This window comes from Anolis carolinensis, chromosome 1 (assembly GCF_035594765.1).
Source record: "Anolis carolinensis isolate JA03-04 chromosome 1, rAnoCar3.1.pri, whole genome shotgun sequence".
NCBI classification, from domain to species: domain Eukaryota; kingdom Metazoa; phylum Chordata; class Lepidosauria; order Squamata; family Dactyloidae; genus Anolis; species Anolis carolinensis.
This window is the reverse complement of record NC_085841.1, coordinates 251,950,359-251,975,724: the sequence shown is the minus strand read 5'-3', so window position 1 is coordinate 251,975,724 and position 25,366 is coordinate 251,950,359. Positions and strand designations below refer to the sequence as shown.

At 39.3% G+C, this 25,366-nt stretch overlaps 1 protein-coding gene across 4 annotated transcripts in view; it reads left to right on the top strand.

The window, feature by feature from the left end:
* The first annotated feature begins 3,296 nt into the window (after positions 1-3,296).
* Positions 3,297-25,366, top strand: part of heg1 (heart development protein with EGF like domains 1) — a 56,028-nt gene continuing 33,958 nt past the window's right edge. For 2 of the 4 annotated variants that reach the window (XM_062973105.1, XM_062973038.1), the window contains exons 1-12: positions 3,297-3,614; positions 4,187-4,510; positions 6,867-7,190; positions 8,785-9,093; positions 10,596-10,919; positions 11,158-11,484; positions 12,079-12,426; positions 13,069-13,380; positions 14,318-15,670; positions 16,754-16,870; positions 18,711-18,830; positions 19,435-19,529. In XM_062973105.1, the coding sequence (XP_062829175.1) occupies positions 3,302-3,614; positions 4,187-4,510; positions 6,867-7,190; positions 8,785-9,093; positions 10,596-10,919; positions 11,158-11,484; positions 12,079-12,426; positions 13,069-13,380; positions 14,318-15,670; positions 16,754-16,870; positions 18,711-18,830; positions 19,435-19,529 (4,266 nt within the window). In that variant the 5' untranslated portion in view covers positions 3,297-3,301. The remainder of the gene's footprint in view (positions 3,615-4,186; positions 4,511-6,866; positions 7,191-8,784; positions 9,094-10,595; positions 10,920-11,157; positions 11,485-12,078; positions 12,427-13,068; positions 13,381-14,317; positions 15,671-16,753; positions 16,871-18,710; positions 18,831-19,434; positions 19,530-25,366) is intronic. The other 2 variants (XM_016993828.2, XM_008109437.3) reach the window with 2 other exon arrangements.

The window sequence follows — 25,366 nt, the reverse complement described above, 5'->3', positions numbered from 1 at the left end:
TCTTTAAAGGAAATGTGATTCAGAAACCAGAAGATCTAGCTGGACTAATGCTTACAGGCTAATGCTTATAGAGAAGAGCCCTCAGTGACGCAGTGGATTAACCCTTGTGCGAGCAGGACTGCTGGTTGGGTTACTGACCTGAAGGTTGCCAGTTCAAATCCCACCCGGGGAGAGCCCGGATGAGCTCCCTCTATCAGCTCCAGCTCCATGTGGGGACATGAGAGAAGCCTCCCACAAGGATCAAAACATTTGGGCATCCCCTGGGCAACGTCCTTGCAGACAGCCAATTTCTTCACACCAGAAGTGACTTGCAGTTTCTCAAGTTGCTCCTGACACACAAAAAAAGCTTACAGATTGCAGGAGATTTTTAAGTACCCATAGGGCAAAGTAAATGCATATTTTACTGTTGTTTACCAGAAGAGATTGTACAGCATTTTACAATAAAAGCAGACTTTAATCAGCAGGAACCTCTATGAAAATGGAGAGCAGATAAAAAGCTTGAATAATTACTTTGAAGAAGTGGTTAATTATGTAACATTAGAGTTGCTGTCTAACTGTTCACAGTGAAAGAAAAAAATGATAGTATTACTTATTTTCATAACTTTCTATCAAAATTATCCAAAATGGCCCAAAATCTGGCTCAGGAAAGCTATTTTTTAGTGCCACAAAAGTTAAAAACTGCCTCCTGGGCAGCACTTATATTGAATGGATCGAAACAAAGAAAAATAATAACTGAGCATACTTTTCACATAATAGCATTACTCCTTCTTGTCTTATTTTGTGAAAGGGGTTTTTTAAGTGCTCACATACCCTCATCACATCCCACCGTTGCATTTCTTATGCCTTATTTCCAAGCTGTGAAGAGATGGATTATTCCCTTTGTTCCACAGTAATTGTTCCAATAAACAAAAAAACAAACAAACCTCTAGGAACAGTAGAAGGAGTTTGTTTTTCCTGAAAAGACCTTCAATAAACATGGAAAAGTACTTTCTCTGCTTGCATTGAAATCTCTCAATATTCAGTTCCAATGGTTCTGTAGCACAGAGCAATGGCAGTTTTAGTGATGTCAAATGAACTAATTCTGCAGTGTAGATGATGATGATGATGATGATGATTATTATTATTATTATTTATATACTGCTCCATCTCCTCGAGAGGCCTCAGGGCTGTTTCCAACATGTGTGATACTTACATACTCATTTGATGTTTTGGAATTGGCCCAATTAAGATATTTCTGATTGTGATTTTTCTGCATAGCCAACATGGCTACCTCAGAATATATTACTGTCTACAGACAGGACAATAGAAATGGTGAAACCTTGACTGCTTTCTGCTTATAAAAGGCATTTGATGTGGGATTTGTGGGTATATATCAAATTGTAATAATCGATGTGTTTGTAATATATTGATTTTAACTGCATTTGTCTGTTTACTTTGCTTTCTTCCTATCAGCTGTGTTTGTCCATGGGGTGAAATCTAAATTTAACAAATCAAATGGAAGGAGTTCAAAGGGCAAATACAGATTGAGTGTTCATTATCTGAAATGGTTGGGCCCAGAAATGTTTTGGATTTCTTTCTTTTTTTTCCCCTTCTTTTTTTTTTTTGGCTATTGGAATACTTGCATGTATATCATAAGATATTTGGGACCCAAGTCAAAATTCATATATGTTTCATATATTTTATTTCTACCCTGTCACCATCTTCCCAAGGGGACTCGGGGCGGCTAACAAAATACAGCGAAGTGCCGCATATAGACAATACATATATCTAAAACGATAAAACCATAAAGTTGCAGTCACGCACATGCATAATTACAACGTAAAACATTAAAATTCATAAAATGCAGTCATAGCTGCAGATAAAAACAAGTTGTTTCCAATTGAAACAGCCTAGTGCTGACGTGACACCAACAGCAAGTCCTCAGACTAACTGCAGTCTCCGAGTTGTCTTCAAAGGCAACTTCGTGTAGAGGACATATATACCTCACACATATAGCCTGACAGTAATTTTGTACGCAATACTTTTTATAATTTTTTGGATGAAACAAAGCTTCTGTGCACAGAGCTATCCGAAAGCAAAAGTGTCACTATCTCAGCCAGCCATGTGGACAATTTTAGATTTTGGAGCATTTTGGATTTCCAGATGAGGAATACTCAACCTGTATATGATACAGCTGAACATGCAAAATAAGTGTGAGCTTCTAACACTTTATCTCTTTCTGATGAATAGCAGAGGAACTGGGAGTGTGGAAAGAAGTAAGCAGTTTGATTTGCTCAAGTAAAGAGTCCCAAGGATTGTTAATATGCATCTCAGTTCCCCCTTCTGAATTCGCCTGCCTCCTTCTTGGCTTCATTTCCCATCTCTGCTTTGTCCCTGCTTTTTCCTCTATCAATGGGATTCCAGTTTAACTAGAGAAGAGTTGCCAGGCCACAACCTGGGAAGTATGCATATATTTTAAATTTTTCAGTGGCTTCCACAATGGCCCTTTTTCCTTTGGATTGCCACCCATTGTTCATTCAGTGCTGTTTATGGAGCATCTGTGCCAAGGCTATCTCCAGGTTTGAGGAGGCCTTCCCTTAGTAAAACGTCCTCAGATGGATTCCCACCCTTATGTCAAATGAGTCCGACAATGATCGGAGTGATGCTGTGTTGATGGTATCGTCCTCCAACAGATACAAAAGTCAAGTAGACTAGCAATTGACATATAATTCAGGTCTGATTTTGGAACAGGATTCCTCCACAATGCTCCCTAAAAACACCTTTTTTTGTGTAAGGAGCAACTTGAGAAACTGCAAGATCGCTTCTGGTATAAGAGAATTGGCTATCTTCAAGGACGTTGCCCAGGGGACACCTGGATGTTTGATGTTTTACCAACTGAACATCTTAATGAGTGGAGGACAGAGCTATGTATGTGCCACAGCCCTGTTCACTAAAAGATGGGAAAGAGTAGGAGCACCAAAGGACTGTTGCTTTTGCCCTGCCACTTGGTTCCTGAAGTAATTGTCTGTTTTCTAAAGGTGGGGCTGGACCTGATGGCCACCCACAACTGCCATATCAAACTTATAAATAGTGATCATGGGCTCCATCGGGGTTTGGCAATCTTGGTAGTTTTCACATCTGCTTTATGTGACACTGCTGTTCTCCTTGAGGCACTTGAGGGTGGGGTGCAGACAACATCGTTGGTGTCTTTATATAATACAAAGAAAACAGAATTTTGCATTGTACAATACAATACCACAATTAAAAAGGATGGAATTAATTTAAATTAAGCAGAATAAAATGTGTGAAATCCTCCTGATACATGCAGATTACACATTCACCTTCTTTGTGTATTTCAGGTGATAGTGATGATGGACCTCTAAAGAGCAGCTCAGTTACAGAGAGGGATGTTTCCATATCTGACAATGATAGCAGGGATGGTTCAGTTCTTTCTGAAAGAGACGGAGAGAGAACATTACGAACTCCAAGAGATGTCAGCAGTTCTCAGAATGCAACAGAGATAGCCACAACTATTAACAACCTGGTACAGGCCAGTAAGATGGAGTTATCAACAGGAGAAACTGATTTTACTGAAGTTCTTGTTGCAAATAGCCAGGCTCCTTTAGAAACAACAGGTAAAATATAATGATTTCTCTTGTTCCTGATGTCAGAACAGAGTTTCACATGTCTATTATGAAGATGAAACTTAAAATGTAAATAACGTAAGAAAGGAGAGAAAGTCATCAGATGGATTAGGGATGGGCTGCTGTCAGGACTTGGCCGGGGATGGGGAGCACCCCCATTTGAACCTGTTCTATTAGTTTATTCATTTGTGTTTTTCTTTTTCCTAATAATACAACTCAATATTAAAAACTATACATAAACGAATGTAAATTTATTTGCAATCCTGCTGCAACACTTGTGGTCACCTGTTCCAAAGGCAGAAGTGGGTTGATAGTGGGCTTTCCTGCCTCCAGGCAGCAGAGCAGCTGTCCTTCTTGCCCTTGGAATGAGTGGAGAGAATGGAAGGATGTTTCTCTTCATTCCTTCCAAAGGAAGAAGCTGATAGTTGGCAATCTTCCCTGCTTCTGGGCCATAAGGCTGCTTTTCCTTTGCTTGGGCTCATTTATTACGAAGGCAGTAATACAAACACAAGCGAAACCCATGAAAGTTGAGGTTTAACTGTATTTTTTCCGTTGTGTTTCAGCTCCTGAAGACCATGTTCCTATAAGAAGCATTTCATACACAGCTGGAAGCCTTTCCAGTTCTCACATGGACAATCTATCTGCTCCCAGTCTGTCCGAGAGAAGCAGAGAGACTATGTTACGAACTCTGATTGATATTAGTAGTTCTCATAATACAACAGAAATATCTATAGCCACTAGAAATGAAATCTCCAGTTCTTCAGACCTCCCAAATTCTTCTTATGCTTTGACTCCAGTACAGAGCAGAGGAACAGACTTATCATTTGGAGATACTGATTTCACTGAGGAAGCTGCAACATTTTCTCAGGATACTTCTGAAACAACAGGTGATGGATGAAGATCTCCTTGGGATTCAGAATACTGATATGCTTATCTGGGGGAAAGGTTTTGGGAAAATTATTATGCTTGTCTAGGGTAAAAAGAAATAAAAAATGTTCAGATTCAAAAAAAGAGAAAGACCAAATAAGGTTATGCCTAGATTAGAAAGAGAAGCTACTAAGGCTTTGTGTGGGGTGAAGCTAACACAAAATGTAGAAGATTTAGATTACAGATAAAATGGTTGCTAAAGAAGGATAATTTTTAGAACAGTTTGGAAAGTTAAAGCTATCTGTAGACTTTCATTTGGATTTTGAAGTTTATCAATAAGAAAGATGCCATTGATATAAAAGCACAATTTCTGATTTCTGAGTTTTTAAAATATCAGATATAAAAGACAGAGATAGTTAAGAAAAAAATGAAGACCAAGATGCTGCTTCAGGCAACATGTTTCTGTTACATCAGCATCTCTTTCTAGACATGTCTCCTGATGCTGCTTTAAAAATCCACTTTTTAAACAGCACACTTATTACTACTATTGCTTTTTGTGTTGTTGGAGGGAAGGGGGATGAAATGAGCATGTCCACTTATTTTCCTATAGTAGATAATGTTCATCTACCTACTCTCCAACAACATGGAAATGGCTGTGTTGGTTGGAGGGCAGAAGGTAGATTTTGGAAGGGTTTTGATTATTGTATGGTCAGTGCAGAACCATACTGCAGTGACCCAAAAAGTACATTAAACTGATGTTAAATTTGATTTATGCCATTTTGTTTCACAAATGGGAAGCTAGTCTACATATGTTAGAGAAAACTATTTTGATCGTGTTCAGATGAGATATCAACACATTTTGAATAAACGAAAGAACATTTTAAAAATACTGTCACAACACAATCAGATTCAAGGGTTTAACATAGGAAGGAAAAACTATATTTCAGAACTAAAGAGTTGGTCTAATAATAATAAAGTTGTTTATGACAGGTGTTCTGAACAAGTAAAATTGCTGGCTCTTAGGAAAGTGACATCATGAATTCAGCAAACAGGCTTTGATGTCCAAACAAAATATTATGTTTAAGAAAGAAAATATTTGAACTTTCATTTCTCCAGGAAACATATTCAGGGATTGTTATGTTGGCCACGAGGTAAAATAAAACAAAATCCCCAAGAATTATATCTTTATTGGCAACCAAACTGCAGATAGCACTTTGTACAAGATTTCAAAGGTCTGTTAGCTTCTTCATCAGGCAAAAATATTTTTAAAATCATACAGAAGAAAGGAAAAGTGGCAAGGTTGGAGTTAAAGACCTACATTTTGTATTATATATCTATGTTATTGTTCAGTTGGTCTGGGGGGATTTCAGTGGAAACAGAGGCCTCCCCTTCTTAGGGTGCTTCCAGGCAGTGTGAAAATTCAGATAAAATAGGTGGGTTTAAGAATCGTGGGACCTGACAGCAAGTCCAGTCACAGATCTATCAGTCCCGGGAAATGGTCCCTTACCATCCTGACACCTTTCTTCATAACGACTTTTAGAAATCCACAAGATAGACGAAGGACATCCAGAGCACTTTTTTAAAAATCTCTGTGTGCTCATGTTATCTCAATGTACACACAAGCAAATTTCTTATTCTCTCTCCTCACTCAGATATAAATTCCAGCTTTGTTTAATTTAATAAAGATCAGAACAAAGAAATTGTTTCAGAGAGTTCTAACTGTAATTGCTTTCCAATTGTGCTTCCATTTAACCACCTGTGTGTACATGGCTCCATTTTTTGACAGTACTGACCATCTATTTCGGGCTTTTAAAATGTGCACATACCCTGGAGCAGGGTATAGGAAGGAAGTCACATGTTTTCCATGACTGCACATTTTTGGACAGAATCAGGATTTAAGCGCACCTTTTAAATACATGCTTTTCAGCGGTTAACCCGATTCAGCACACACTTTTGTGGAACATCATTTAGCCACCCCCATCCCCTTTTTATCCTGGTTTCTTCTGGGTTTTAGTGCATGTATAAAAGGGATTTGGCATGTGCAAATGAGGACAAAGGATAGTAAATTTAAACTCTATCAGCAGCATGCAAGTCCCCACATGGCCAGCAGTGGACTGGTCTCTGGACCCAAGCTGTATAGAGTTTTGTAGGTCATGATCAGCACTTTGAATTGTGCCCAGAAATGAACTTGTATACTATGTCAAATGTACAACAATCTCAGTTTAGTCATCTTGGTTTTTAAGTGGAGTTCAGGCTTGATTTGCTCTGGAACCAATTGTCTTTTGAGCAGTCCACACTATTCATAGAATTCCGTTCCAGCACACTTTTTTTGGTATATTGAGATGACATATCTAATTTCTCACTGTTATGTTTCAGCTGATGAAGATAATGGCCAACAAAACAGCAGCTTAAATATAAATGGAAGTGTTTACACTTCTCACACTGAGAGAAAATCTGTTCCAGGTTTGTTTGACAGAGATGGAAAGAGGACATTAAAAACTCCAGGAGACACCAGCAGTTCTCACAGCGCAACACAAATATCCACAAAGCTGAGCAATGAAATCTCCACTTCTTCAGGCTTGCCCAATTTTTCTTCTATACTAAATCCAGTTCAGACCAGCCAAATGGATTTGTCACCAGGAGGCACTGATTTTACTGAAGCAATACTTAAAGAAACTCAGACTTCTTCAGAAACAACAGGTAAAAATTATTACAACAACATTTATTATGGTCCATAGACCCATCAGAAAAAATATTATCTTATTTGTTCCTGGTGTCAAGTTAAAGTATCACTTATTTGGTGTAAAACCAAAATATTGGATATGAACATTAAAAAGGAAGAGAAACAGAGCAGATAACTAGAAAAGTCCTGACCCATTTTAGGGTTAAATCTCACTAAAACCATAATGTTTTGTAATACAACCATGATTAGTCTGTGTTTCATTACTATTGTTCCATATGCTATATATCCAATAGTATCAGCTGGGTAGCATTCAGATTTTTTTTTGGCTCTGAAGCAAATTATTTGTGCTTGCTTGTTAATATTATAATAAATAAAATATCATAAATGTCCTGGAGAAATGTTGTTGTGACATTAAAAATAATTATTATCCTAACATTTCTAAATTTGAATATTTTCTAAATTGGATTTATTTATACTTTTTGGTGAGAGAATAAATAATAATAATAACTTTATTTTTATATGCTGCCACCATCTCCCCACGGGTACTCGGAGCAGCTCACACGGGGACAAGCCCGATCAATCACATTACATCATAAGATCAACAGTTAAAAACAACAAACATCATATTAAAACAAGTTCAACAAAACATAATATAAAATAATATAATTATAAAAGCACAAAATATTAACAATAATCCACAAGCCTTTAAAAGGTCCAATATAAGACATGAATGGGCAACTATAAATCAAAGTAGAACATACATGAAATAGGCAACACAGGTAGGGAAGAATAAACATATCACTCTAGTTGTTCTGTTCCTTCAAGTCATTTCTGATTCTAATGTGAATCTATCACAGAGGGCCCATCCAGACAGACCCTAAAACGTATGCCCTCCCACATATTTACCTGGGGCGTCCAGACAACACCTCAAGTAAATGTAACTGCATTCGGCACAAAGCAGGAAAACCCTGCTTTTTGCTGAGATAATTTGTCTACTGGAATGACTCGGATCTTTCAGAAGACCCATGTCTTTCCAGGTGCGGGGACTGTGTACATGGGACCACGACTTCTGGTGCCCATCTGCACATCTGTCTTTGGTTTCTTGGGCTGTTGGAGTCCAAGAAACCCAAGACAACCCCACACCCTCCCTAAACCCCTTAAAAAGCCTTTAAAAAGGAAAATAACTCATCAAGAGAAGGCCCCCCTTCTCTTGGTGCATCATTGGTAGGAGCCAGAAAAGCTCCAGAGAAGGGGAAATGACTGCCAGGTGAGTTATTTTCCTTTCTAAAGGCTTTAAAAGGGTTTTCTTTTGTCTCCCGATGCCCTGCTAGAAAGCCCAGCGAGGCACCTGGACCCCCCCCCCCCCAAAAGAAAGGCACATGCCCAGGGTTTCAGCATATAAAGTTTCTATCTGAAATTTTGATTGTTAAAATTGTTTTAAAATATTTAAATTGTTGTAACTTTTATGTTTTTAACATTTTAAAATGATTTATAAAATGTAATTGTTTAAAATTAATGTTAAAATGCTTTTAAAATTTGCAGTCAAAATATACTGTTGAAATTACAAATATTGTTAAAATTACAACCCACGGTATTATTGTTGCATTTCAGCTGAAGAATATGGCAGCTCAAACACAGAGAGAGGCATTTCCAGTTCTCACACAGAGAGTGCATCTCTTTCAGATCTGTTTGAAAAAGGAGGGCAGAGGACATTACGAACATTAAGAGATGTCAGCAGTTCTCACCATGCGACACAAATGTTCACAACTGCTAGTGATAAAATTTCCAGCTCTTCAAGCCTCCCTGATTCTTCATATGCTTTGACTTTGGTGCAGACGAGACAAATTGATTTGTCACCAAGAGACAAAGATTTCACTGAGAAAGCAGTTACTCTTTATCAGGATGTCTCAGAAACAACAGGTAAATGATGATGGTTTCCAACACTATAGCTTTCCATCTCTCATAGAGTGACATACTGATAATGCCCCACTTTTGAAAGGTATACATGGAGTCACTTATTCCGTAGTCCATAACAAAGAACTATTATTGTTATATTTATTGGCTCATTTCTTATATGGAGATGAGTGATTAAAAAAGGCCTCCGAGATGTTACCTTACTTCACAAAGCAAAATTCACAATACCCTCTAGATGAGGGATGAGCAACTGTCAGGGGTTAGGCAGTTTGCATTGGCCTTATAAGGACACATATACACTGGAAATTATCCAGTTTGATACGCCTTTAACTGGCCTGGATCAATGGTATGGAATCATGGGAGTTATAGTTTAACAAGGTCTTTAACGTTCTCTGCCAAAGAAGGCTGGTGCCTCACCAAACTGCAAATCTAGAAGGATGCAGTCCCATAGACAGATTTAAACACCAACCTCTGGGAGTTACTGTGGACCCCCCCCCCCCCAAATACAACAACATAAGAACTATAAGATTTCCTTCTTAAGTCAATTCAGTTTTGAAGAAAAACTTGTATAAGTTGAAAGGTCACCTCTACAAGCCTTTTAAAAAATGTGGGAAGGCACAAAATGTGGTGAAATTGTGGAGACTGGCATTAAGGTAAAGGTAAAGGTTTTCCCCTGACATTAAGTCCAGTCATGACCGACTCTGGGGGTTGGTGCTCATCTCCATTTCTAAGCCGAAGAGCCGCTATTGTCCATAGACACCTCCAAGATCATGTGGCTGGCATGACTGCATGGCATTATGCAGCACATAAAAATGGCTCCCTCCCAGTTTTGGTGGGGTGGGTGAAAGGACTCATGTAGCCCATATACGTAAATTGTATTAATCTTCCTGTGACTCAGAATTTCTCAGTCTCTCATCCACAGTAAAGTGCTATGTATGCAATAAAGCAGTGGTTCTCAACCTGTGGGTCCCCAGATGTTTTGGCCTTCAACTCCCAGAAATCCTAACAGCTGGTAAAGTGGCTGGGATTTCTGGGAGTTGTAGGCTAAAACACCTGGGGACCCACAGGTTGAGGACCTCGGCAATAAGGGAACACACATTAAGTCAATTTTTAAACACAGAGAATCAATACCTTTCAAGAGGCATCTTAACACAGAAGCAATGAAACTTTTATTTGGCCAATACACAAAATATGTCCTTGTTATAAGAATTTTAATCCTTGATATCCTTTCCATGTTTAATAGTTTCAGTAGAAACAGAACCAAGGAACTTGTGACTTAGTTGTCGATGGATGATAACCCCCATAATTCCTAACCATTCTCCACCCTGACTGATACTGAAGAGAACTGGTGTCAACAACATCTTGAAAACCATAGATTCTATTACCCTAGTATTGGAAAGAATGGCCAAATATTCTTTTAGGAATGAAATAAGCAATTGCAAGGAAATATGTGATTCATTTTCAATACATGGAGATGGCACATCTAGCTTCTTATTGTTGTATTTCAGCTACTGAAGACACTAGTCTGCTGAACAGCAGCTCAAACAGAGACAGAGATGTTTTGATTTCTCACATGGACAACACATCTGCCCTGGGTCTATCTGGCAGTGGTGAAGAGAGGACATTGCAAACAGTAACAGATATCAGCAGTTCCCATAAATTGTCACAAATGTCCACAACCTCTGGCAGGGAAATCTCCCGCTCCTCAGGGCATACTGATTTTTCAACAGTGTTGACTTGGGTAGAGACCAAAGGAATGGATTTGTCACCTGAGAACTTGAATTTCACTGAAGCCACGGTTCCACATTCTCCATCTCCCTCAGAAGTAACAGGTGAAGTATTAAGATATAATGTGTTATATATTTCAGAGCACAGCTTAATATCAGTGGTACACCAGGCTTTCTGTGGAAATGTGAGGATTGGTCCGTGGTGAGAGAAGTATGGACTTTGAGCTGAATGCAGTCCCCCAGTCTCATTTCTGTGCCCCCATAAAACATGATGAATCTACCTTGCACTAGTCTGTATGTATTATTTTGCACTGTATGTATTATTATGTTTATTCTCATCTAGATGCCAGGGACCACCAGCATCCCTCTGAAAAGGTGGCTACTCTGACCGCGAGTGTGTCTTCTGCTGCCCGTCTTGCCAGAAGTGGAGATGGGACAGAAGAAATGCTCACCAAATGGACCAAATCTACAGATTCAACTGATCTCTCAGCTTCTCATTTGGAAGGTGCCAGTTCACCAGTTTTAACCCAAGCCTCATCTGCTACAGTGCAAAATGGAAAGGAAAGCTCCCTGTTTACAGGGAGAGATTTCACTGAATCTTTAAGAGAATCTTTATTTACACATTCTTCCAACACCTCCTCATATTTATTTTCTACAACAGATCTTTCAAGTAAGTTTTTAAATATATGTAGTTGCCTCAGTTAAATGTCTGATAGAAATCCAACTGCTTTTATTGTACGCCACCCTGAGATCTTTAGAAAGAGAGTGGGATATAAATATGGCTTCTTAAGTGATTACACACGCACGCACACAGAGCAAGCCTGTAGTTTCAAATTATGAAATTATTATTTAAAGTGAAGGAGTGATGGCATTTCTGATTTTACAGAACTAATGTAAAACATTCAAAACTGACCTTTTTTCATTAAAAATAACTTGTGCTGCTCTGCAAGGAACTTCAGTTTTATGAGAATGCTGTAATTATTATATAAATCTTTTTGGAACCAGAACGCTTCAGGATATAAATTGGACAAAGGCATGCTGAAGTTCATCTGGGTTCCAGTTGCTAACCTTAGCATGTATCACCCTGAAACAGGCATGCTTTATGTTTCTTTGAAATCAAGATAATTTAAGCATGTCTCAAAAAGATGTATGGATTAAGTGGTGAAGGCTGACATATGGTTAAGACTTTAAACGTATTATAAGAAGTGGTGGTTATGGAGTGTGTGTTTTCTCTCCCTCTTCTCCACATTTAATCTCATTTTAGGCACTAGAAACAATATTCAGACCGATCAAGGATCAACTGCAGAAAAAAGGCTTCCCAGTGCTTCTACAGCTAGTGGATACCTTTCTCCTACATCAACACATAGTGGAGAAAGGACTGTGAGATCTCTGCCAGATAACAGCACTTCTCCAGATGATGTAGATATGAGCACGGATGATACCGAAACTTTTAATTCTTCACATCCATCCTTGACATTAGCATCTGTGGCAAAGACTGAAAAATATAATGTGTCATTAAGTGAAGAAGAAACGTCTGCAGCTTCTACAGAGAACTCACTTGAACATTCCTCCTTAATTCCAATATATTCATCTCCATCACAGGATTCCTCAAGTGAGTTTTCTTAGGACAGAGACAAAAAGAGGAACTGGCTGTACTTAATGTTATTTGCATTGTGTAGGGAGTTGTGTTGTTGTTGTGTGCCTTCAGGTCATTTCCAACTTATGATAACCCAAAGGCAAACCTATTACGATGTTTTCTCAACAGAATATGCTCAGAGGTATTTTCCCTTTGCATTACTCTGAGGATAAGAAAATGTGGCTTGCCCAAGGTCACCCAATGGGCTTCCATAGTTGAATTGTGATTCTAATTCTGGTCCCCAAGGTCATTTTCCAAGGCACAAACCACTATGCCATGCTGTGTTGGACCATACAAACTAAATATTTAGGTTTAAGTGTATATTATGTACATATAAGTATGTGTTCCTATTGGTTCATCTGTGTACACATTCTGTGTAGCTATGGGGTGGGAGAGGATTGTAATAATTAAAATATTTATTTGAGCATTAATAAATAGGCCCCCGATGGTGCAGCAGGTTAAACCTCTGAGCTACTGGACTTGCTGACAGGTATGTAAGTACCTGTTCTGACTTACATATAAATTCATCTTAAGAACAAACCTAACTTGGGGACTACTTGCACAAATTCTGATCATGCGAGCATAATTTACATTTTAATTTCTCAATTCCCATTTCAGCTATTGGAAGTGTTCAGCATTCAGTGAGTGACTCAGGCATTTCCCATTCTTATACTGAAAGCACCTACACTTCAGCAGAAGAGGAAACTATGCAAACCAGCATTAACACTACGTTTTCTGAAGTGACTGAAAGCATCTCATATACTGAAAAGCCAAACTGCTCAGAACTGAACCCTTCTTCACCAGATATTGGATCTATAAGAACTGACTTATCAGCAGATTTTGGTACCTCTGGGCCTTCAACTGAGACTTCTCAAAGTATCCACTCATCAAGGATACCAACGTCTTCTTCCTTCCAAAGTGAATCTTCAGGTTAGTTTTACGTTGTGCCTTTTTTCAGCAGTCATTGTATAACAGTCAACCATATATTTTCTACAAAACAACATGTTTTGTTGGGCCACATATTTTTGGTGAAATTGAATCAAAACAAGCCAGTAAAAATGCTACTTTTGTGCTCTTTATATTTTTGTTCTGTAGTTTGAAGCTCTAGATCACTGGCTCCCAAACTTATTTGGCCCACCACCCCCTTTCTGGAAAAAATATTACTCAATGCCCCCTGAAAATTAAATTTTTAAAATTAAACAGAAAGATATATGTATTAATGTTTCTACCTTTTTCATAAAATATAGTAAAGAAAGGTGTAAATTAGAGACATTGAAGTTTGAAATTATGAAACTATTTTTTGAACTCAGAATAGAAAGGTAATACAGTTATTCGTCACCCCCAAATACACCTGTGTCCATTACCGCCCCCCCGGATCGCTGCAGCGCCCACCAGGGGGCGGTAGCGCCCACTTTGGGAATCACTGCTCTAGATGTTCTCAGCAGAGCTTTGAATTAACTTGCTAACTAAGTTACAGAGTTTATTTCTATAAATATCACCTCACTTATTAATTGAATTATTTAATTGAAATTAAAATGTGCCTATGAGAATTTGAGGAAGTGCATCACATAAATCTGCTGTTAAACATTCTAATCTGAGCGATGTCTTTTAAGAAGATGTTAGGAAAAAGGAAGGGAGTCTTGCTCATACAGGGTTATGCATTTGGATAATTAAATGAAAAGCAAATGCACCTGCACATCTTGGTTTACAAATCTTTGTGCTAGATCAGTGTTTCTCAACCTGTGGGTGCCCAGATGTTTTGGCCTTCAACTCCCAGAAATCCTAAAAGCTGTTACTGTGTTTGATTTTTACGTATCAATGCAAACTTCATATTATTAACTAATGATCACATTCATTTGTATTTCAGACACTGGAACAGGCTACGGGCCAATTAGTAGTACTGACACTGGCAAACGAATTTCTGTTTCTCATACTGATAGCACATACATCTCAACCACCTTCACCAGGGGTGGAGAAAGGACGTTGCTCTCTATTTCACACAACAGCACATCATCAGCTGACTCATTAAATCATTCCACTTTTTACACAGAAACTTCCAGTTCTTCAGAATCTGTTCAGTCCTCATTTCCTGTGAACCAGAGCAGAGGAAGTAGCATGTCCTCTGGTGACGTGGATTTCCCTGAACCATCAACAGAGCCTTTGGCTGCACATGCCCCACATACACCAGGGTACCCTTCTACAGTGAGTGAGCCACACACAAACCAGTTGTATTCAACACCTGACCCTTCATTTGCTAGCAGCATGTCATTTACCACTTCCTCACCAACATCATTAAAAGAGGATTCACTTCCTCCTACTCAGCCGCCAATACTGTTGGTCTCATCAGAGCCTTCTCACCCATCACCTTCCTCCACTTTCCCATTGCCATTTTCAGCAACTCCTGAAACACCTTTGATAACATTTTCACATAGGCTGTCATCAACTGCATTGACCCCATTGCCATCCCAACTGCCTTCAGTTTCTTCGTCACCTTCATTGCCACAGTCTAGTGAAGGTCTTGAAACAAGTGTCCCTATGGTTACATCTGAAGAAACAACTGAAATAGACTCCCATACATCTGGAAGTTACCTCACTGAGTATCACAATCAAACTGGGACAGATCCTTCAAAGGATAGTAAAGTATTACAGTCAACAGAACTTTCTCCTCTTCTGACAGAAACTACTGAATATTCTTCGCCAGTGACAGTCTCCCTAGAGGAAACTGAGGGCAGCAAAGGACAAAACACTTCTATCTCTGGAACCAGTGTTGGAAAATCACTTCCCATATTAACTACCTCTCCTACATATTTGCCAGAAAGCACCACAGGTTACAAAGCTGAAAAAGCAACAGCTCCTTCCTTACCAAGAGCAACTACTCAAAAGGTGGAGATAACAACAGGGAAGAAACTTATAAAATATACAACATTAAGATTGCCTACTTCGGCATCAAGTACAGATGCTTTGACCACTGCAGACCCTCACAAAGTTCTGCCATTTTCTACAACCAAGGTATCTCACACCTCTGAAATGTCAACAAAAGGGACAGAACAAGGCAGTGTAACTACTACTAAAGAGCACACGATTGCCACTACTCAGCTGCCCATCCTGACTTCTAGCAAAACCACTGCAGAGACTTTTGCTCTTTCTTCAGTTTCCACCAAAGCAACTACAGTTGCTTGGTCAAGAAGCCCAAAGACATTCCCAACTTCTCATGGAAAAGGTAACCCTTCTTTGAAAATTATGGAAACACACCAACATGAATTCAACTAGCTTTGGAAAATTGTATAGTTGTGAGATTTTTTTTTTCAAAATGTGTGAAAAATGACTGTGAATTTCATAAAAGGGTTTTATAAGCTAACTGAACTAATCCAAAAAGGAAAAAATGAAAATGACTCATATCACATATAGTACATGTAAAATAACTAACTCCCAAGATAGTTTTTTTCTTAAAAACAAAGTATCATATATACCAATAGCAGATTCAGGTGTTGGGTTATTTAGGGCCATGCAGGAAAAAAAAAGCCTACTGAAAAACAAAGGGCAGTTATCAGAATACTCAGGGGGATGCCATATTTGCAAAAATAGAGGGGGAAGCAAAAATGTTGGACATGAAAAAAGCCACATTCCAAATGAACACGCTGAGTAGCCATAAAATACTCAGTATCTGTTGGAGATAGGGCAGAAAACCTGAAGCTTTGGAGTTGGGGCACAGGTTGGAAAACCTCTGTAACCATGTTGGCTGGGGGATTCTGGGAGCTTTTCCAATATGACTTTTCCAATGGTTGTGTAGAGGAGATGAAATCGAGCATTGTAGAAAAGGACATGGTTGAGCCTGAACTTCAACCGCTTCAACATCACAAGATTTTATTGCAAGGTCCACTTCTATAATAGCATAGTTTTGTTTTCTGGCATAGCATTATCTGTGCAGATAGGAAGTTTTATCGTTACTCAATACATTTGCTAAAACTGTAATTTGGCAGAAATAGTCTCTAGGTGTGGTTCCCAACCTATAGGCCAATTTGTGAAAGGTATATTCGTTGTTGAGAGCCAGCATGCTGGTGCAGTTTGAGTGCTGGGCTATGACTCTGGGGACCAGGATATGAAGTCCTGCGTCATACTCTCTCAGCTTCAAGAGAGGGCAAGGCACACCCTTTGCTGAACGAATCCTGCCCAGAAAACCCTGAGATAGATTCATCTTAGGGTTGGCATGAGTTAGAAATGATATTCATGTTGCCAAAGTAACCAAATTTGTGGAATGCAGAGAGTTTGATTATTTTAATACTCTAAATGTTTTGTTTCACAGCCAATGTGTGTACTGTTGGTACGTGTCTAAATAATGGAATGTGTGCATTGGACAGTTTGACAGGCAAATTCCAATGCCGGTGTTTACCTGGTTGGCAAGGAGAAGACTGCAGTATAGGTAAGCAGTATATAATGGCAGGTAGTAATAATAATAATAAACTTTATTTTTATATCCCGCCCCATCTCCCCGAAGGGACTCGGGGCAGCTCACAACAGGGACAAGCCCAACAACGACACAACATATTTGACAAAAACTTAAAACATTTCAACAATAAACAAAATAATATAATGAACAATACATTAAAATCCAAGCAGATAAAATCAGAGTCATTAAAGCAAACCAGCGGGGACAGGTTTCATAAAGTGCTATATCATGGACATAAGTAACAGTGATAAAATGCCGTACAATTTTATAAACATAGAGAATTATTCTGATGACAACTCTACTGGGCCTATTGATTCAAACGCGCTCCGGAACAGCCATGTTTTCAATTCCCGGTGGAAAATAGGCAGGGAAGGAGCTAACCTGATCTCCCTGGGGAGAGAGTTCCAGAGCTGGGGGGGGGGCACTGCCAAGAAGGCCCTCACCCTCGTCCCCACCAGTTGCATTTAAGACAAAGGCGGGAGCGAGAGGAGCGCCTCCCCGGATGATCTTAGGGTTCGCATCGGTATGCCATCCTCTTAAAGAGAAAATGGTTTTATTGGCCATTAAATCTAATCCCAGTTTAATGCAGCATCTCCAGTTAAAGCAGTAGTTCTCAACCTGTGGGTCCCCGGATGTTTTGACCTTCAACTCTCAGAAATCCTAACAGCTGGTAATCTGGCTGTAGGCAAAACACCTGGGGACCCACAGGTTGAGAACCACTGAACTAAAGCATCTCTGGCAGGTGTGAAGACATCCAGAGAAGGAGACCCCACCATCAATCTAGGACAGAACTTTCCAAACTTTGTGTTGAGGCACACTAGTGTGTTGCCTGCAGTCCACAGGTGAGTCACATGAAAATTGCCCCCCCCCCACAAACAAATGATGCCTGGCAGGAAGACACAGTCAAAGGCCCATTGACAGATGGCCATCCAACCTCAGCTCAAAAGCCTCTAGAGAAGGAGACTTCACTGGACTTCCAAGCAGTCTATACTTCACTAGAGCTGGAAGGGAGCCCCAAAGGGCATGTGGCCCAACCTCCATCAACTAGGGATGCATAGTCAAAGCCCTCCTGATAGATGGCCATCCAGACTCCATTTAAAAACATTCTGAGAAGTTTAGTTCTGGTGCTGTTCAAGTGTAGGTACTGTTACAACTTTTATAATTTGCACAATTTGTTGATTGAGTTGCAGTAATTACCACTAAAATGGACACACTTCTAATTAAGAAACGAAAATCTCTTGACAATGATGTTTGTGATGGAACAGCAATTGAGGAAACTACATAAGAATCAACTCTAGCACATAAATGTAAAGTGAAAATTTCCAAGCTTTGTTTGAAAATTTCCAGTGTTTCTCAACCTGTGGGTCCCCAGGTATTTTGGCCTACAACTCCCAGAAATCCCAGCCAGTTTACCAGCTGTTAAGATATCTAGGTGTCGATGGCGAAAACATCTGAGGACCCACAGGTCTATGCAGTAATATATATTGTATATGTATGTATATATATATCAATAATATATATTGTCTGAAATTCTTTTGAGGGTTTGGTTTGGTTTAACCTCTGGTTTCCTAGTAAAACTGAATGACCATGTTGCGAAAGGATGTATATCTAAAAAGCGTGTCACCAACGTGGAAAGTTTGGAAAGCTTTGATCTAGGCATTTGATTTGTAGTTTATCAGAGGCACTAGAGGAGCTCTCTGGCTGAGACTTGTAAATTCTAAACAAGCAAATCCCAGTCATAGCAGTTAAAGTGGAATAGTTGTAGTGTGGAAGGTCTCCTGCTACAGATGGTATTTTTTCTCTTCTTTTTCAGATGTAGATGAGTGTCTGTCTAACCTGTGCCCAGCATCAGCCACATGTGTTAACACACAAGGTTCATTCAAATGCACTTGTTTCCTGGGATACCAAATGGAAAAAGAAAAGTGCAATTTAGGTAAGAGAACCAAAGAAGAAAGAAAATAAAGAAAATAAGCTTCTTAGTAAGATAGAAATCTACAGAAATATTACATCTTTTAATTTTAAAAGGATTGTTCATTTTAGCCAGGAATATCTTTAGACATTATTTTCTTGATTTTTGGCTGTTATTTTGATGGCTGCTGCTTTATGTCAACATGAAATTTATATAGTTATGCTCATCAAAAACTTCTCGGTTTTATCATGTAACCATCAGTATTATACAGCGGACTCCCTTTTATCTAGACACCTCATAGAACTTAGGCTTAATTGTTTAATTGCCTTTCGGCTTGAAGTCCAAACCACACAGTGTGACGCCACACAGTGATTTCATGCCAGGAAATACTCTGATAACTGGTTTTAATTGCCATGATAAAACACAGAACTTGGAAAAGTTGTAGTTGGGGAACTGTAATCCTACCTGGAAGTTCAATCAGTTTCTGAAATTCATTATACAGGCTCCTATGAGAGCAACCGTACACAAACAAATCAGATCTCTGTGTTGTTGACTCCCATTAAATGCCGCAGTGACTCCCTTAAATGTCATGGTCATTATTAGATAACAAGCATCTTCTTGTCTTTAGTGAGAACATTTGTTGGCCAGTCTCCATTGACGTTTAACACAACTGGAGGGAAGTATTCAGACCTTCATCAAATTGAAGAAGATATCATAAACATGGTGAGTGTCAAAGGATGATCTAGAATATCATTGACAATGGTGACATGTGATCAGGTGTAGCTATGAGGAGGGGGAAATGAGGGTATTGCATCATTGCCCCATAAGAATTCCCTCCCACAAATAAAAATTTACTTCTGTCTTCAAATTTCCTATTGGAGAGACCAAGGCCCTGAAATGTTGTTCACACATTTACATTTGCATCTCTTTGGTACCTTTATAGAAGTAAGGGTTTCTCAAAATAATCAAGGACATTGTAAATACTAAGAGACTTGGTACAAATTTATCAGTTAAGCCAGTGTGGTCCAACCTTTAGTTACCCAAGGGCCAATGAATATTTAGTATAGGAATGTGAGGTCTGTAGATATTCCAGAAAGAAAATGTTTCTTAAAAATGTAAAGCAGTAAACAGTTTTTTTCCAAATGTTAAATTAAAATACTTTTCCAGTAAGAAGGGCAAGGGCAACAAAAATGAATTGGTGGTCCGCATGTGGTCCGCGACCCACGTGTTGGACCACACTGAGTTAAGCAAACAAAAAACATTATTTATGTGTCTAAAGCGTTGGGAACAGTTTTCTTTTCATATATTTCAGGAGCTGCTTGGAAAGTGGATTTTTGGTAATGATCTGGATGTAGATTGTCAAAATGGCCAATTCTGTAATGTGATGGCATTTGTTGCTCGCAGATTTAAAATGAACGTTTCCCCAATTTGTGGGTGGGAAAATTGTGGGAGGAGCCAACAGCAACATACCCTTGTTAGGGAAAGTTCTGCCATTAGCTTTTGCTCACCAAGCTTTCCAGGGCCCTGTTTTCCCTTCCCTTCCTTCCATGATATATCTGTGCATGGGAAATCTGAGAGAGAGGAAAAGAAGGACAGCTGCATCGCCGCTTTTGCTGGCTGGCTTGCTCCCTCCCCCCTTCCTTGCTTCCTTCCCCTGTGGGTCATCCGAGGGGGGGGGTAGACTGAAAGATCTTGAAGAAACATAACAGGTGAAATTTCAAAGAGAGGAGGATTTTTTTTTCAACAAAGAACACAGGGGAGGAATGATGAGCAGTGCTTAGAGATTACAGTGTGATGACAAATCACCTGAAGAATCCTGAGTACAACTGTGTCACACGGATAGATTTAACAGTGTGAAGAAGGTGGGAAAATCATCCATTTCATTTCTAAACGGAGTATGACTGAGCACCAATATAAACATATTTACCAAAGACTTCCCTGATTCAATGTGTTGAAGTCCATACTCAGTTATAATGGTTGTCATGTTAGTTGTTTAAATAGTCAGGAAACATCAACTTAATATACTTTGTATCTGAGATGCATTAATTGCTAAGAAATATTCCAATAAAATCCTTTTTTAAAACACAGTAAAATTGATATTTAAAAACCTTTATTTGTAAATGCTCAGCTGAAATTTTACATTATTGCAATGGTATGGTGAATTCTTATTTAGAAGGAACCTTCATTTCAAATTTCTCCTCAATAGTCATAACCTTGCATGTGAGGCAGTTTGCAATAATAATAATAATAATAATAATAATAATAATAATAATAATAATACTTTATTTATACCCCACCACCATCTCCCATGAGCGTTAAAGCACTGAGCTGCAGAGCGAAAGGTCCCAGGTTCAAACCCTGGGAGCGGCGTGAGCGGCCACTGTTAGCTCCAGCTCCTGCCAACCTAGCAGTTCGAAAACATGCCAATGTGAGTAGATCAATAGGTACTGCTCCGGCGGGAAGGTAACAACGCTCCATGCAGTCATGCCGGCCACATGACCTTGGAGGTGTCTACAGACAATGCCAGCTCTTTGGCTTAGAAATGGAGAAGAGCACCAACCCCCAGAGTCAGACATGACTGGACTTAACGTCAGGGGAAACCTTTACCTTTACCTACCATCTCCCATAGGGACTCAAGGCAGCTTACAAAATAGCACACAAGGATGTCATACAAACAACACATAATACATAAAATAAAATACATCAACATGAGAACAATAATAACATTAAATAAACCAGGTATATAAATAAGATAAAACAACATATATTAAAATAAAATCAGTTAAAAGATCCATGTAATCAATATAGCAGCCCAGCTGAATCAACAGAATGTAGATATAAAGTGCTAAATGGTTAAAAAAATGTTTCTTTGACTGGGTGGTAGCTGTTGAGGAGAGGAACCCACATCTTTACAGGAGAGCTTCAGAATGCAGAGGCATGGTGTATGTTAACCAAGGACCACATAGATGTGTGTCGGCCAAATGGCTTCTCAATTCAGTTTTCCCGTCTGTAAACTGAGTACACCTGGACCCCTGGATTGTACAGCGTGCAAAATGCATCTTTTGTATCAGTGAGGAGCAGACTGGGAAAGCAGTAAAGAATAAGTACAATAGGCCTGCATATTACATGTGGGATCAATTCCATGACTCTTTGCGTAGTTCAGTTTTCAGCTAATCTGGTACCCTATTTTTCTTACCTGAAATGGATGATGCCTTGGACTTTCATCTGAAGCATACCATAGAATGACACTGGAGGACCTAGAAAATGCATAGAGAAGTGCTCTCTCCAGGCCTTCATGATTCTATAGTCAACTTCCAGCAGAACTTCTGGCAGAAATTTGGTGCAGAAGTTGACCATGGAATCATACTGGAATCCTCTTTTCTGGGGATTTTCTAGAACCTTTGATCAATTATATGATATTCAAAGATCTTCATGTATAAATGAAAGCACATTCAATAAGCCTGTGTAATAAATGGTTCTAGTGTGTGCTGGAATTCTCCTGCAAACAAGTTTTGGCACTTCTGCTCATGAACAAACACTTTGATAATATATGCTGTGTTGAAAAATGACATTTGTTCCCCTTCAGAACGGTATGTCTCAGCAAAGTTAACATCACACTTACATTTACATCAAGCACACATTGCATTGGCGTGGACAGCTGCTATACTTGGAAGAGGCTATAACCTAACTAAAATGCCTTGGAAGAGGCTATAGTCTAACTAAAATACCTTGGCGTGTGTCATTTATATATAACACTGGAGCAGTGTCCCAGAATTGATCCTCTTTAAAAATGAATACATAAATAAGCAGCAGCTCACTTTTCATGATTAAAGATAGCAGGTAATGTGAAAAACCTAAAATTCTGGCTGCTATCCAATAAAGTCAATACTGAGCTTAATATGCAAACACTCCCATCAGATATACAGCACCTTCTTAGAATCCAAATGAAAAGTGTAAAAGGAATAAAAATGGCATCCTTTTACTTTCCCACAGGACAAGGGGGGTGACCGAATATGGGGTAGGATTTAGTTGTGTCCATGATCCTGGAAAATTCTTCTCCAGCTGTTTTGCCATCATGTTTCTTCTGCTGTTATTTTTGTTGTTTGATGTTTGTTGGCTAGCATCCTGTTGAGGATTTACTTATGTGCAAACACTGTAGTTACACAGTGAATCCCACCCTGAACTCCTCTTACTAAGTAGTAGCTACTAAAATCAATGCGGGTCTATTCCCCTGTTGCTCAGGAAGCAACTGACTGAGGCCCCTTCTGCACTGCCCTATATCCCAGGATCTGGTCCCAAATTATCTGCTTTAAACTGGATTATATTAAATTAGATTAGTGCCCACCTTGGCTAACTTCCAGAAAGTCCTGAAAACTTGGTTGTTCCAATGTGCCTTCGATTAATTGGTTCAACAATCTACTTGGCCCATCTACCCTTAACTGAACCCTCTGCACTTTATTACCAGTTCCATCCTTGTAGTATTTTGCACAAGCCCTATTATTGCCCTGCCTCAGAGCTGAACATGCCCGTTCCACTCAGCTATTGGTTATTGATTGTTGCTGAGTTATGTTGTATGATGTTTTATATGTTTTGTGTTAATTCCTTGTAATCTGCAACATATTTTAAGTTGACACATTTTAATGCTGTTTTATTGGGTTTGGTTGCCATCTAAGCCACCCTGAGTTCCCTCGGGGAGATGGGGTGGGATATAAGAATAAAAAAATTATTATTATTATTATTGACACAAAGACACAGTATGACACATCAAATGAGAGATATATACTGGATTTCGTATCACAAAATCACAAGTCAAACACTTCTCAAGTGTTTAGGACTGTGTGATGTATTTTCGGATGATTCGTGCAGATCCCAGTAAGGTGACCTTTTGCATTTGACAGATTGTAATTTTGTCAATGTTTATTGTTTCCAAATGCCGGCTGAGATCTTTTGGCACGGCACCCAGTGTGCCGATTACCACCGGGACCACCTGTACTGGTTTATGCCAGAGCCTTTGCAGTTGGATTTTGAGGTCTTGATAACAGTTGATTTTTTCTTTTTCTTTTTTGTCAATTTGACTGTCACCTGGTATGGCGATATATGGTGTATTGTGTTCCAGAGCTTTGTCAGTCTGGATTCAAAAGTCCGACAGTATTTTTGCGTGTTCGTTTTCCAATACCTTTTGTAGGTTTGTGATCCTACCAGTTCTTTACTACTGTCAGATGGTACTTGTGACATACATTCCAATGAATCATTTTGGCCACATAGTTGTGCCTCTGTTTGTAGTCCGTCTGTGCGATTTATTTTACAGCAGCTGAGGCTATGGTCAATGGTTCCATCAGCTTCCTTGCACAGTCTGCATTTTGGGTCATCAGCTGATTTTTCGATCTTGGCCTTAATTGCTTTTGTTCTGATGGCTTGCTCCTGGGCTGCAAGAATCAGGCCTTCTGTCTCTTTCTTCAATGTACCATTCATGAACCATAGCCAGGTCTTGTCCTTATCAACCTTTCCTTCAATTTTGTCAAGGAACTGTCCATGCAGTGCTTTGTTGTGCCAGCTGTCAGCTCTAGTTTGTAGTGCAGTCTTCTTGTACTGATTACTTGTCTGCTGTGCTTTAAGAAATTTCTGATTTTTGACCTCAATCAAAACAGGTTCTTCACTTTTCTTTACATACTCTGCCAGGGCATGTTCTTCTTCTATGACTGCTTGTTTTACTTGTAAGAGTCCTCTGCCACCAGATCTTCTAGGCAGATATAGCCGGTCAACATCACTGCGAGGATGAGTAAATGATGAATGGTCATGAGTTTTCTTGTTTTTCTGTCCAAATGGTCCAGTTCCATCTGCATCTAGTTTATGATGCCAGCAGTATATCTTATGTCAAGTATGGCCTAGGTGTTTATGGCCTTGATGCTATTGCCTCCATTGAGCTAATAATAATAATAATAATAATAATAATAATAATAATAACAACAACAACAATAACAACAACAATAACAACAACAACAACATGAGTCTCCACTGCCAGATAATCTAGGATAATCAGATAATTTGGGATCAGATCCTGGGATATAGGGGCAAGTGTGGAAGAGGCCTGACATTCCCATCCCAATCCCCTGAGTGATCTCCAATGCAGTCTCTGTTGCAATCCCTCCTTGTGCAAGAGGGGGAATCATGTTAGGCAGTGGCATCCTGAGCAATAGGAGAACAAACCACCATCGATTGTAGCAGCTACTCTTCACTAAGTGGAGATTGGGAGACTTTCATGGTCCTTACATAATTACATAAAACATCAATTTCCAGAAGCAGAGCAGCGGGGGGGGGGGGGGGTGTCTCGGCCACATGCAGCTGCCTAACTGCACCTTCTGGTGTTGTTGGCCCTAAGTACACATTGTGGTTGCAAAGCTCATACTCATGAACAATGTTGTTTATTTGTTCAGTCACTTCTGAGTCTTGGTGACCTCATGGACCAGTCTACGCAAGAGTTCCCTGTCGGCCGTGGCCACCCACAGCTCCTTCAAGGTCAAGCCAGTCACTTCAAGGATACCATCCATCCATTTTGCCCT